Source organism: Schistocerca piceifrons, chromosome 7 (genome assembly GCF_021461385.2).
Source record: "Schistocerca piceifrons isolate TAMUIC-IGC-003096 chromosome 7, iqSchPice1.1, whole genome shotgun sequence".
Classification (NCBI taxonomy): domain Eukaryota; kingdom Metazoa; phylum Arthropoda; class Insecta; order Orthoptera; family Acrididae; genus Schistocerca; species Schistocerca piceifrons.
Window position 1 is genome coordinate 412,692,345 of NC_060144.1, and position 15,350 is coordinate 412,707,694.

The 15,350-nt window shown below is 41.6% G+C and overlaps 1 protein-coding gene across 3 annotated transcripts in view; it reads left to right on the forward strand.

Moving 5' to 3' along the window:
- Window positions 1–15,350, forward strand: part of LOC124709135 (DENN domain-containing protein Crag) — a 333,511-nt gene that overhangs the window by 52,618 nt on the left and 265,543 nt on the right. For all 3 annotated transcript variants that reach the window (XM_047240798.1, XM_047240799.1, XM_047240801.1), the window contains exons 7-9: window positions 10,444–10,569; window positions 10,669–10,813; window positions 10,939–11,114. In XM_047240798.1, coding sequence (XP_047096754.1) covers window positions 10,444–10,569; window positions 10,669–10,813; window positions 10,939–11,114 — 447 coding nt within the window. The remainder of the gene's footprint in view (window positions 1–10,443; window positions 10,570–10,668; window positions 10,814–10,938; window positions 11,115–15,350) is intronic.

The following is a 15,350-nucleotide window of genomic DNA, read 5'->3' on the forward strand; positions in this document are numbered from 1 at the left end:
ATTACATTAAATACACTATAAAGAAAAAATACATTTGAATGTTCTTTTTTTGTTTGAAAATTATACCTGATAACAGATGACAAAAAAAATTACCAGTCTAAAACAGAAAATGTTCAGTCTGAAGTATATGTTAAGTTTCAAAAGTGCTGTTTCACATTACTAATCGCTAATGGCATACACTCTTTACAGTACTGCATCAAACACTTGGTAACATATTTGTATACCATTGTCCAGTAATGGAATGGACCAAAGTGATAAGCAGAGTAACTCATTTGCAAAAATCCTGTGTTTTTCCCTTGACAGTTATTATTATGTGTCATACTACAATTATTTACATGCCATGTTTAGGGTGTACATGCCCCCCCAGACAACTGAGAAATTTGGGAAAAACCTGGAAATTTTTCACCTGGGAGAAAACTGGAAAAACCCAGAAATTTTTTTAGAATTTCAGGAATTTTACATTGCTTAAGTTTTCAGTTAAATTTTTGTAATTTTGACTGGTTAGAACTGACACTCCAACAAAGAATTTTACTTTAACCTGCTACTGCAGAATAATACTTAGCAATGAAACATAAACAAGAGAAGAACACAAAAATAAAATTTACATGGCAAAAAAAAAAAAAAATGCGTCATTTACACTAATGAAGCATAATGCATGCAAAATGTCTGCCAGTAGCAATAAAGACTATGCAATGCTTTGTAATAACAAACTGCTTTTGATGAGTGTGATGTCAACTGTTTAAATTAGGTTCATTTGAGCAGTTGCCAGTGGGCTCATGCCTATGCACAGAGCTGCAGTCACTTATGAACAGCACCTTCTCCCACTTTTGGCTACTGGAAATGTCACTATCAGCTGTAAAAGCAGTATCAGCAAGCAAGCAGATGTTAGCTAGAAAAATTTTCCTGGTCTGCTCAAGCTGCCAGGTTTGCATGTGCACAGAATATTCTGGGTTGTAGTGGGGGTGGGCGGGGTGTGTTTATGTTTTGTGATTTTGCTATTTTCTTTCCATTTACAGCTCTTGCCTCAAATGAAAACAAAATTGTGTTCTGTGACTGGGAGCTATCTAGTGATTTAAAATACGTTCACTTAATTACAGAAGACCAAAATATGTTATTAGTTTCAGTTTTCTGAATTTATTTTATTTCCGCATTCTTGGCAATCAAACATTAATACTCTTGCAGAACAATGAAGTTATTTTTGTCGTTTTGGTAAAGAAATTTGGCTTTCAGTAATCTTTTCCTCAGAGCTAGTCAGTTTATTTTAAACAAAGTGTTTCATTCCACACTATTGGCTAGTTTCAACTGTTCACTCAATTGGTAGTGCAGGTTTTCATTTCTGCCACATATGACATTATGCCATAATAAAGAACCAAACATGAAATAATACAGTACTGACACTTCAAGGAAATTGGGATTGCGAAGACCATACTGAAAAGGTTAAGGCCGGGTAGGGACCTACTTCATTGTGAATCGGACATACGAATGTGCACTTTAAGCTGAATTATTCATTTTAGTATGGTTTATGAAATTTTGATGCTCTTGGAGTATTCTGTGATATCTTGTTTCTTGTATGACATAATGTAATATGACATAATGTAGAGTCTAGTTTCAAAATGAGTATGTGCCAAGGACTGCTTTCTTATTTTGCGTTCGTAATCTAGATAGGATATGATAAAACAGTTGCCCTAAAGACAATAACTCTGTATGTACCCTACAAAAAACATGCCACAGTGCTGAACGGTGTCACATGATGCCCCAGTACACAGAAAAAATGCAACAAAAGGCATATGAGCAGAGCAAACATCAAGCACTGTCTACCTACATCATTGTAGCTGCACATATGCAGTAGCGCCTGTTTTGTGGCACTCATTGGCAGATGCAAATAGTGGTTTGAGAAGTTTTATTTTCAAAGTAAATTTCCTTTTATGTGAGATTAATTATGTTACATGTAAGGACCAGCCACTTAGAAAAATTTCAGGCCCAGAAGGGTCACTATTTAAAATTATACTGGCTCTTTTGCGTTTTATACATCTTAAAGGGTAACACACCCAAAAAAGACCAGTATTATATGTGGAAGCTTAACTTTTCTTGTAGCTGTACTGTATGTATATTAATTTCGACCATTAACTTTTCCTATTTGTGTGTTTGTGCTACTAAACAGTGATGTTGCTATTGGTGGCTGAATACATCATTTATCTGTGTTATGAAAAGGAAAGTTGCTACTCAGCATATAGCAGAGATGCTGAATCACAGATAGCCACAACAAAAAGACTGTCACAAATAAAGCGTTCAGCAGTAAGGCCTTCATCAAAAATAGGCGACACGCGCGCAAATGCAAACACAACTCTCTCACATGACTGCAGTCTTGGACAATTGAAACCACACTGTGAGCAGCAGCATTGGAGGCTAGCTTGCTGTGTTTTGTGGGATTCGTATTTATACTTTCACAATATGAAAATATGCAGCGTACGTGTTGTTGTGCATAAAAGTTCTTTCCAATATGCATTGTTTCTTTGCTGGGTTTTGGTTACTAAATGACCCCTTTGCGGGTCTGGGGGTTAGAATAGGCCTGAGGTATCCCTGCCTTTCATAAGAGGTGACTAAAAGGACTCTTGCACTTTTTGACCCTGTAAGCTCAGGTCCCATTTTATGGTTTGACCTGCCACTTTCCAAATTCTACAGAAGTGCGGGCCATTTGGGGAAGGACGCCTTACATGGTGCATGAGTTATCTATAGTGCCCTTAGATTTGATCTCCTGAACCTCTTGTCATGACTTTGAATCTCCACCTGCAATTCAACTACTTGGGTGAGGACACTTCCCGGGGTAGGTCGTTTTCTTCCGTTGCCTCCTGTCCTCATTCGCCCCCATGACAATATTGGATTCCTCTGCACCCAATATCCAGCATGGAAACCAGTCTGTTGTGGTGGGACCATCATGTACCCATATGCGGGTAGTACTCTGACAGCACAGGGATCGCACTGCTGATGCCTGAGCTGTAAACTCCACACGTATGCCAAGGAGTAGATGCCTGTCTTCCTGGGGCATCAGGACTCCCGGCAATGGCCATCATGCCATGTGGCCTTTGCTGTGGCTGGGTGGTGCCCATGGGGAGAGCCCATGAGCGGAGTGGGTGGCATCAGGGCGGATGACCCACAATGAAGCAGACTAAATCATCTCTTGCTGGTGACCATACGGCACCAGTAGTCTTTAAGAAGGGCAAGATCGAGTTCAATGCTGACAGATATGGCCCTAAATCGTTTCCCTCCCTTGCTACACCATGGAAGGAACATATTGCTACAGAAAGAGGAGAGCCATATTTGCCTCAGTATTTAGCCTGTAGCAGAATGGATGGGGACTCCTTTGTACCTACTAAGCCTCAATAGTTTGTTGAACATCTTGACGATAAGTTTGGGGAAGTGACAGTGCTGTCCAAACAGTGCAGTCTTGATTTAGACACCATCCTCAGCCCAATCCCAGGTGTTACTCGTTTATGACTGGCTGGGTGATATTCCAGTTTCCATCACTCCCCATAAAAGCCTCAGTATGGTCCAAGAGTTTCTTTTCCATTGCGATCTACTCTTGCAGTCTGACGACGAGCTCCATGCCAATCTAGAATGGCGGGGTGTTCATTTCATCCGGTGCATTTACAGGGGACCCAAAGACAATAGTGTTGTTGCCAGTGCCTTCATCTTGGCCTTTGAGGGTGATTCCATGCCTGCAAAGGTCAAGGTGATAGTTTACCACTGTGGCTTTAAACCATATGTCCCTCTCCCTATGCAGTGCTTTAAGTGCTGGAAACTCGGGCACACGTCTTCCCGCTGCACTTCCAGTGCCACATGTTGTGACTGCAGATGTCTGCTGCATCCAGATACTCTATGTGCACCTCCTCCCTCTTGTATTAACTGTGGAGAGCAGCACTCCCCCTGCTCGCCAGACTGCACAGTACTCCAAAAGGAGTGGAAAATCATGGACTACAAGACCCTGGACCAGTTGTCTTACCAAGAGGGTAAACGTAAATTTGAACGATTACCCCCCGTTCGGTTGACATCCATATATGCTGCAGCTACATTACCATCACTGTCACAAGTACCAGTCATACCACACTCTGTGCTGTGAACAGTGGGCCCTCAGAGCTTCCATTTATATAAATAAGGAACAGGAGTGGCCCCAACATTGGTCTCTGGGGCACCCCCCACTTGACAGTACCCCACTCAGACCCCACATCACAGCCGTTATCAGCATTGTGAATATTGCCCTTTTGCTGCCTGTTGCTAAAGTAAGAGTTGAACCAATTGTGAACTACTCCCCGTATTCCATAATGGTCCAGCTTTGGAGCAATATTTTTTGATCAACACAATCAAATGCCTTAGTTAAATCAAAAAATATGCCAAGCGTTCATAACCTTTTGTTTAGCCCATCCAGTACCTCATAGAGAAAAGAGAATATAGCATTTTCAGTTGTTAAACGACTTCTAAAGCTGAACTGTACATTTGATAGCAAATCATGTGATATAAAATGATCAATTAACCTTACATACACAACTTTTTCAATAACTTTTGCAAACACTGATGGTATAGAAATAGGTATAAAATTATCTGCATTGTCCCTTTCTCCCTTTTTATAAAGTGGCTTTGCTACTGAGTACTCCAATCACTCAGAAAACTGACCATTCCTAAAGGAAAAATTACAAATATGGCTAAATACAGGGCTAACATGCAGAACAGTACTTTAATATTCTGCTAGACACTCCATCATAAGTATAAGAGTCCTTAGTCTTCAGTGATTTAATTATTGACTCAATCTCTCTCTTGTCTGTATCACAGAGGAGTATTTCAGACATCAACCTCGGAAAGGCTTTTGCCAAGAAAGTTATATGATTTCCTGTAGAAACTAAATTTTTATTTAATTCACCAGCAATGCTTAGAAAAGATTGTTAAATACTGATTTATCAGTAACAGAAATATTTTTACTGCGAACTGACTTGATATCGTCGACCTTGTGCTGCTGACCAGACACTTCCTTCACAACACCGAGTGAGGTGGCACAGTGGTAGTACACTGGACTCGCATTCGGGAGGACGACGGTTCAATCCCGTCTCCAGCCATCCTGATTTAGGTTTCCCGTGATTTCCCTAAATTGTTTCAGGCAAATGCAGGGATGGTTCCTTTGAAAGGGCACGGCCGATTTCCTTCCCAATCCTTCCCTAACCCGAGCTTGCGCTCTGTCTCTAATGACCTCGTTGTCGACGGGACGTTAAACACTAACCTAACCTAACCTAACCTAACCTAACCTCCCTTCACAACTGACCATATTGTATTAATTTTATCCTGTGAACTAGCTATCCTATTTGCGTACCACATACTCTCTGCCTTCCTAATAACATTTTAAGCACCCTACAATACTGTTTGTAATGGGCTATTGTAGCTTGATTGTGACTACTTCTAACATTTTGATATAATTCCTGCTTTGTTCTACATGATATGATATCCTTATCCCACTAGTCAGCCACCCCAGGCCGCCCATTACTACTAGTACCCCATTTAGAATGTTCTAGTGGAAAGCAACTCTCAAAGAGCATGAGAAATGTGTTAAGAAAAGCATTGTATTTATCATCTATGTTATTGGTACTATAAACATCCTGCCACTCTTGTTCCTTGACAAGGTTTAAAAAACTCTCTATTGCTGTTGGATTAACTTTCCTACGTAGTTTGTAATTAAATATGACATTGGTTTGAGTACAAAAGCCTTTTAGTGTTAAAATTTGTGCATCATGGTCTGAAAGGCCATTCATGCTTTTACTAACAGAATGCCCATCTAATAATGAAGAATGAATAAATAAGTTGTCTATGGCTGTGCTACTGTTCCCCTGCACCGAAGTTGGTTAAAACACAGTCTGCATCAGATCATATGAATTTAGATCTATCAACATCATTTTTCTTGGACAATCATATACAAAATTTATGTTGAAGTCACCACATATAACTAGTTTCTGGAACTTACCAAAAAGTGAATCAAGAACCCACTCTAGCTTGAGCAGAAATGCTCTGAAGTCGGAGTTAGGGGACCTATAAACAACAACAATTAGAAGTTTAGTTTCACTAATACTCGACGTCCACTCACGTACACCTCTATGGTGTACACCTAGGCCGTAGATCCGTCTGGACCTTTCACATGGTTCTAAGGACTCAGTTAACCCCATGGCTCTCTGCTGTCACTTCCTCTCAATTCTTGACATGTACCGGGACCATGAAGTGGTTTACACCGACGGCTCGATAGCTGATGGTCATGTTGGTTTTGCGTATGTTCATGGAGGACATATTGAACAACTCTCCTTGCCAGATGGCTGAGTGTTTTCACTGCAGAGCTGGCAGCCATTGCTCGTGCTCTTGAGGGCATCCGCTCATGCCCTGGCAAGTCATATCTTCTCTGTACTGACTCCTTGAGCAGCCTACGAGCTATCGACCAGTGCTACTCCTGCCATCCTTTGGTAGCAACCATCCAGGAGTCCATCTACACCCTGGAATGGTCCAGTCATTCCGTGGTGTTTGTGTGGACCCCAGCCCACGCCAGAATCCCAGGAAATGAACGTGCCAACAGGCTACACTGAAACCGCTTCTGGAGATTGGCATCCCCGTAACTGACCTGCAATAATTATTACGCTGCAGGGTTTTTCAGCTTTGGGAGGCAGAATGGCATAATCTCAGTACGCACAACAAACTGCATGCCACTAAGGAGACTAAGAGTGTGTGGAGTCCTCCATGTGGGTCTCTTGCATGGACGCTGTGGTTCTCTGGCGGCTCCATATTGGCTATACATGACTACCTCCTCTGTCACGAAGACCCATCTCGGTATCACTGTGGCTCACATATGACTGTCGTCCGCATCTTGCTGGACTGCCCATCTTTAGCCCCTCTGCAGCGGACTTTTAACCTTCCCAGCACCGTATGTTCGGTGTTGGGCGACACTGCCTCAACAGCAGATTTAGTTTTATGTTTTATTCATGATGGGGTTTTTTATCGTACCATCTAAGGGTGGGCATTTAGCCTTCTCTCTGAGTCCACCACCCTCCCTCCGTTTTAACTCTGTCGGACTGTCTTTGCATTTGTTTGTCTTGGTGGTCGTCTTTTCCCTACATGTGTTCGCCTTGACTTTTTGGGGTGGACATTTTAATGTGTTGCAAAGTGGCTGGCTCATCCTCTTTTATTATTGTAATCAGCCAGCCCAGACCATGTGCTCTATGGTTTTAATACCTTCTTCTACTTTTCCTTGTGGTGTAAGTTTTCCCCATTTTTTGTTCGTTCCATTCGTTTTCTTTTTAGGTGTGGTTCCCCATTCCTTTTCCCCCTTTTACTTTCTCAAACATACATTGGGTTTTTTTGTACATTGAGCCTTGCTTGCGTCAGGAATAAGGGACTGATGACCCTTTATACCCCAAACAAATCAACCAACCAACCAGTCGTTTCCTAAATGGCTGGGAAGTTCTAAGCTGCTGAGTAAAAATTTTAACATTCAAAAGATTGATACATTTTACAAGTCCGAGGGGAAGTATACTATCACTTGAACATGGAAAAAATGTATTTTCACCCGGGAAAATGTATATATTTTTAGCCGGAAAAATTTGTATTTTCACCCAGGAACAGTGTATTTTTAACTGGGAAATCCACAGAAAACCCAGAAATTTTTCTGTTGTTGGAAACAGACAAAAATAAGGAAAGGCAGTCACTCAACGTCAGCAGACTGATTGGTGTCACATGGAGAAATGTAACTGATCAGAAACTCACCCTGACTCTTACATTGTTAGCTTTTTGTAGTCAGTCTCTCTCTCTCTCTCTCTCTCTCTCTCTCTCTCTCTCTCTCTCTCTCTCTCTCACACACACACACACACACACACACACACACACACACACACACACACACACACACACATTACACTGTCTGTTAAAGAGCAGTTTCGAAAGCATTGGGGGTAGAGTAGTTTGGCAACTGGAATTGAAGGGTAAGTGTAGGGAAGTAGTGGGTAGCAGCAGAGTAGTCAGAAAGCTGTTATTGAATTGTCAGTCTCAAAATGAGAATAAGTTATAATAAACATTATGAAATTGCAAGAGAGATAAGCAAATGTTCTGGCACAGAAGGAGCCATGGGGAAAGAGTAAGTGAAAAGAGACCTGAAGAGCATTAGAAGAACATATGTGGAAGCACACAAATGCTGAGAGAAGGTGACCTGGTTGAGCACAGATACTGGAAGGAAGTTCCAAAGACAAGGGTGTCCTGAAAAGTTTACCCTTGCCACCCACTAAAGTATCCGTTGTGAGATGGTGCTCAGAGAAAACTAAAAGTTACCCGAGTAGCATTGACCAATGGAAGTTTATTTCTATGAAGAATCACAAGAAATATGAACATCAGAAAACCTATTCTCTATGACAAAAATGTAATAATTTTCTTGACCTGATAGAAGAATTGTCACTCTATCAAACACAGTCCCAGGAAGATGCGAGAGAAAGCACACAGTTTGTCACCATAGGTTACACTTCCGTAGGCTTGGTAGGAATTGGTCAGTGTAACAATCTGTTGTTGCTGTGGCGTAGTCCTAGTCCTAGTCCTAGTCCTGATCTTGGTGTGCAGTACCGGAGACTCATCATACATCAATCGAATTCACGATTGCTTTTAGATTTGGCGTCAGACTCCTATTCAGAGTTCTATATTCCAACATAATTGTTGTAAAGGAGTGTGACAATAAAGTAAGTTAAATGTTTATTTGACACTACCATAGTGAAACCACAGTCACAGTTCCATGACTGTGGCTTGACTATTGTATTGTCAAATAAACATTTAACTGATATTCAGACTGCAGAAGAGCTGCAGGCAGCTGTCCTATAAAGGCCACCTGGAGTATGGATACCAGGAAGTGGCTGGCATCACAGGTCTTCACAGATGTGAGAAGAGCCAGCTGTGTCCAGTGATCGTAGCACCCTCACTACTGCAGCTAATGTCTCAGTGCAGTGGAGCAGCATCAGCTGCAGGCATCTGGCATGGCAGCAACCTGCAGGGCAATGCTGTGTGGCATATGTGCTGGGTCATGAGGCACCAGCCTTCCACTGCACTGCCCTTCCTTTTGACCGATCTCTGTGTGTAAACAGTGGCCATGGCATAGGCAACAGCCAAGGACATTCATTCCTCTTCCCTTTGGAGGGATATGGTGAAGCCATCTCTATGCGTAGATAGCTGCCATGGCAGAGGTGATAGTCAAGGACATAGTGGGAATCAATGCCTTGGAGGACTGAATAAGGTCCCAAGATATGTTTCAGAGGTGATTTAAACAAATTTAAAAAATTCTGATTAAAGATACATGCTGATATGTGACTTCATTAGCCACATTCCTTTATTATTTTATTTCTTTATTAGGCGAGGTGCCAAATATGAACAGAAAATTCATGCTGAATAAGAGAGCACACTGTAGTACAGAGCCACAAGATGGGCAGATTGTTTCAACAATATGTGTACAGTAGTTGTGTATGTTGTGTTATGTCCGCACTATAACACAACAAATATTCCGTGATAACCAAATTTATTTGACCTTCTGTCACTCAAAACAAAACTTAAGTTCGACTACACAACACTTCGCTGGCTGTAGCGCCAAGGAGAAATCAGAGTCACCAGTAGAGAATACAAGTCCAAAACACTGCCAACCAGTCGATACCGACGCATCGCAAGTTTCCAGCCAGGGAGGCCACAGTACGGTTCGGTCGTTGTGAATCCAGCAGCCAGAACTGGTTAAACGGGCTCAGGGAGCTCGCTTAAATCCGCAGGTCCGGCCAATCAGTGTGTTGGTAGATGGCGCCCTTATACGGTTGCTCACTCTGGTGGCAAGGGCAGTGCCGCCAGGGTAATCCGTATCGATAGTGGTGTGTACGCTGCTGCTAACCTCGCGACAACGCGTTCACTTGCGCCAGTTGTTGACATCGCGTGCGGCACCAGCGGTACTCGCTGTGTGCTGCGCATGTTGTAGCACGCCGCACCGAGTTGACGGCTGCTGTGCGGCGGCCGATACGACAGTATAGTATCAGAATTACCAACAGCAATGATGTTTTTTCTTACGTTTTGTCTACATTACAATAAATTCCTTTCTTTTAGATATTTCATATTTTCATACAATGAGTAAAAAAATTGTGATAAGCAGTTGTGTGCCATTACTTAATGCATTGTTTATACTTACCTTGATCCTGGCAGACTTTTTTTTATTGATTTCCTTATGAGCTGCAGCTTGCCCTGGAATACTGTGTGCCATTCCTAATACATCCCTACAGTTTTCATTTCCTCTAACATTTTTCTTCTAATTTCCCAGATGAATCTAGTAATGTTGTTATTACCTATAAGCACTTATTTCTCTATTTTTGCTTGTTAAGTAGAAATATATTGTATATATATTAATTGAAATATGTTTAGGTACATATCATATTTCTTGGAAGACATTCCATTTCCATCCCCTCAGAGGCCACGAATTCTGATACAGCTTTCAGCTTCTGACCGTCTTGTACTGACACAGCCAGAAGATCTTCCACTTCCCAGAAGGTATGGTAGCAGACTTCAGTATTATGGTTACTTATTTATGTATATGTTTACTCTTTTGAAAAGCATCACGTATTCTTCAACTTAAATATTATTTTTCAGTGGTGCAGGATTTAGAGAACTTTTGATGAGCCTGGGACCTGATAATTGCCTTCTTGTTTTGCTGTTGGCACTAACAGAACAGAAACTTTTGGTGCATTCTCTTAGGCCTGATGTATTAACAGCAGTAGCTGAAGCAATTTCTATGGTATGTGCTATGCAATTTCATTTGCAGTCTTGTGCTAAATAATTGTAAAATATATAAATAGGATATTATTTTGTTTCTTTTCTTGCTAACATTACTACCTTCTCACTTTTTTTTTTTTTTTACAGATAATTTTTCCTTTCAAGTGGCAGTGTCCATATATACCTCTTTGTCCACTTGGTTTGGCAGAAGTTCTTCATGCTCCACTTCCATTCCTTATTGGAGTGGATTCAAGATTTTTTGATCTCTACGATCCACCAGTAGATGTTAATTGTGTTGATCTTGATACTGTCAGCATATCAGTGTAAGTTGGATATGATAGTGTTGTTGTACAATGATGATTCATCTCGTATGTGCTCAAGCTGTGTACGGCATCAGAGAGTCTAGTGCAGATTATCATACTCTCCATAAACTGATTTAAATGTAATATCATAATCACTGAGTGATCCTGTTTCAATGACATGCATATATGTAATAAAACATAAAAGACGACACACCACAATGTAGTTACAAGACCGTTTCAGAGGAAGGTGATCACCCCTTAATGACAGTCCACAGGCCATGGGATTAACTCACATGTACTTCTTCTGTGACATGTACTGCTTGTGTGCCATTAGCATACTGTGTTGCAACAGCTGCAGGATTGAAGTGCCAGCTGTTTGTGGGATGTCATATGAATCTAGATGGTAGATAAGAGGTATGCATTCTCATTTTAACTTGTGCAAGATGTCTGACCATGTGCGGGCTCACCCATGGCAGAGGGACAGGGAGAGGGATGATGGACATTGTGGCCAGCAAAGCTGGACCTTCCAAATGTGGGTAGCTGCTATCTTGATGGCCAGAGATGGCTGGGCCTCTTAGGCCACAGGGAATGGTGCTGATTTGGCTGCTGAGATAGCTGCTGGCAGCTTGATTTTAATCATCAGTCACTCTAGGCCACAGGGAATGGTGCTGATTTGGCTGCTGAGATAGCTGCTGCCGGCTTGATTTTAATCATCAGTCACTCTATGTTACATTGAATAGTAGTTGGTGTTCAGGGTTACATGGAGTGAGGTGGGGCTTACTACAGTTGGTGTTTTTATGATGGAAGGACCTGCAGTTGCGGTTGCAGTGTGCCCCATAAATGTGTCAGGTAGTTGGTATGTTGGCTGCTGTTGGCCCAGCCACCTGGGATACAGTTGGTTTTCGTGGTGGCCGAGGTGGCTGCCTTTAGAGTGACGAAATGTTTCTGTTGTCCTCTTTGGCCAATGGTTGTGGAGAGTGTATCTTTCCTTTCTTCTGCCTGAAGGTGTGGGTTCACACATTTCCATCGACACAATATTTCCTGGGTACGGACTGAGTTAGGGCTCCATGGTGGTAACCAAAACAGAACTATCAGTGTGTGGTGAGGCTGCCCATGTAACATCTCAACTGATATTTTTTTCCATTTATTGCTTAGGATTAATGTTTCGATTGACAACTGTGTGATGGTCTTCTATATCTGTTGTTTAAAGATTCTGACCATTGGTTTGATTCTATTTTTGATTGGGAGTGGAATCGAGAAACAATCAGATGCTCACTCTGTTTTACCAACAGAAATTCTAGGTCTGGTAAGCCATGAAACATGGTCATTTTTCTGCAACAAGGGCTTGCAGTCTCCTCCGATGACAGCGATATTTACCAATAGTTTGGTAGTAACCTCCATGTTTGTGGAACCATCCTGACAATATAGAGAAAATGTGGTAGTGTGTTTGTGTAGGTGAACTATATAGGCTGCAAAAATGGGCCAGCGACCTTTGCACTCTTGCCACAGGAAAGGTTTTTGTGACACTACAGTCTGAGCAGGGTAATTGATTTTTTATGTCAGTGTCGGTGATAGGCCATTAGGGCTGCCGACGGGCTAATAACTTCATGCAGGCAATTCTTCAGTTGATTGGCTGCAAGAGACAGAGGACACAGGTCAAGTGTATTGTGAGTGAGACACACACACACACACACACACACACACACACACACACACACAGAGAGAGAGAGAGAGAGAGAGAGAGAGAGAGAGAGAGAGAGAGAGAGTGTTAATGTATTACAAATGTAAACAGTTTGGATGCACAGTTTTACTTATAGGAAACGACCTGGTGAAGTAATGCTGAAACTTCTTAATCTCGTCAGATATTACATAGAAGACTTCATACACAATCTCACTAAAACCCAGTTATCAACTTTGTAAACAACAGGCTTCACTATCTGGTCATGCTTCGTCTTTCTTGCATCAGCTTTCTCGTTCATGTGTTCTTGGACTTGATACAATTCTTCTCTCGAAAACCCATGTCTCAGTGAAAACTTATAAGCTACCCAAAAATGCTAGGTGGCTTTTTATCCAACAGAACAGTTGAAGGTGACTTTCTGCAGTCTTCAGGGAATATCATATTAATAAGTCTCAAAGTCATCATCATCATCATCATCATCATCATTTAAGACTGATTATGCCTTTCAGCGTTCAGTCTGGAGCATAGCCCCCCTTATAAAATTTCTCCATGATCCCCTATTCAGTGCTAACATTGGTGCCTCTTCTGATGTTAAACCTATTACTTCAAAATCATTCTTAACCGAATCCAGGTACCCATGACCCCACCATCTAAGCCTGTTCGCCCTGACTGCTACATCTATAGAGTTCACTCCCAGTTTTTCTGTGATTTCCTCATTGTGGACACCCTCCTGCCATTGTTCCCATCTACTAGTACCTGCAATCATCCTAGCTACTTTCATATCCGTAACCTCAACCTTATTGATAAGGTAACCTGAATCCACCCAGCTTTCGCTCCCATACAACAAAGTTGGTCGAAAGATTGAACGGTGCACAGATAACTTAGTCTTGGTACTGACTTCCTTCTTGCAGAAGAGAGTAGATCGTAGCTGAGCGCTCACTGCATTAGCCTTGCTACACCTCGCTTCCAGTTCTTTCACTATGTTGCCATCCTGAGAGAATATGCATCCTAAGTACTTGAAACCGTCCACCTGTTCTAACTTTGTTCCTCCTATTTGGCACTCAATCCGTTTATATTTCTTTCCCACTGACATTACTTTCGTTTTGGAGATGCTAATCTTCATACCATAGTCCTTACATTTCTGATCTAGCTCTGAAATATTACTCTGCAAACCTTCAATCGAATCTGCCATCACAACTAAGTCATCCGCATATGCAAGACTGCTTATTTTGTGTTCACATATCTTAATCTCACCCAGCCAGTCTATTGTTTTCAACATATGATCCATAAATAATATGAACAACAGTGGAGACAGGCTGCAGCCTTGTCTTACCCCTGAAACTACTCTGAACTATGAACTCAGTTTACCGTCAACTCTAACTGCTGCCTGACTATCCATGTAAAGACCTTTAATTGCTTGCAAAAGTTTGCCTCCTATTCTCCTATTCCATAATCTCGTAGAACAGACAATAACTTCCTCCTAGGAACCTGGTCATATGCCTTTTCTAGATCTATAAAGCATAGATACAATTCCCTGTTCCACTCATAACACTTCTCCATTATTTGTCGTAAGCTAAAGATCTGGTCCTGACAACCTCTAAGAGGCCTAAACCCACACTGATTTTCATCCAATTGCTCCTCAACTAATACTCGCACTTTCCTTTCAACAATACCTGAGGAGATTTTACCCACAACGCTGATTAAAGAGATACCTCTGTAGTTGTTACAATCTTTTCTGTTTCCATGTTTAAAGATTGGTGTGATTACTGCTTTTGTCCAGTCTGATGGAACCTGTCCCGACTCCCAGGCCATTTCAATTATCCTGTGTAGCCATTTAAGACCTGACATTCCACTGTACTTGATGAGTTCCGACTTAATTTCATCCACCCCAGCTGCTTTATTGCACTTCAATCTATTGACCATTTTCTCCACTTCCTCAAACGTGATCCTATTTTCATCATCATTCCTATCCCATTCTACCTCGAAATCTGAAACATTACTGATCGTATTTTCACCTACATTGAGCAACTCTTCAAAATATTCCCTCCATCTGCCCAAGGCATCCACAGGATTCACCAGCAGTTTTCCTGACCTGTCCAAAATACTTGTCATTTCCTTCTTACCTCCCTTTCGAAGACTGCTAATTACACTCCAGAATGGTTTTCCAGCAGCTTGACCCAATGTCTCCAACCTGTTTCCAAAGTCGTCCCAAGATTTCTTCTTGGATGCTGCAATTATCTGTTTGGCTTTGTTTCTTTCTTCAACATAACTTTCTCTGTCTACCTGAGTTCTAGTATGTAGCCATTTTTTATACGCCTTCTTTTTCCTTTTACAGGCTGCCTTGACTGTGTCATTCCACCAAGCTGTTTGCTTCCTCCTACTTTTACACACTACTGTTCCAAGACATTCTTTAGCCACTTCTAGTACTGTGTCCCTGTACCTTGTCCATTCCTTTTCCAATGACTGTAATTGACTACATTCAACTAACTGGTACCTTTCTGAGATCGCTGTTATGTACTTGTGCCTGATTTCCTTATCCTGAAGTTTCTCCACTCTTATCCTCCTACATATGGACCTGA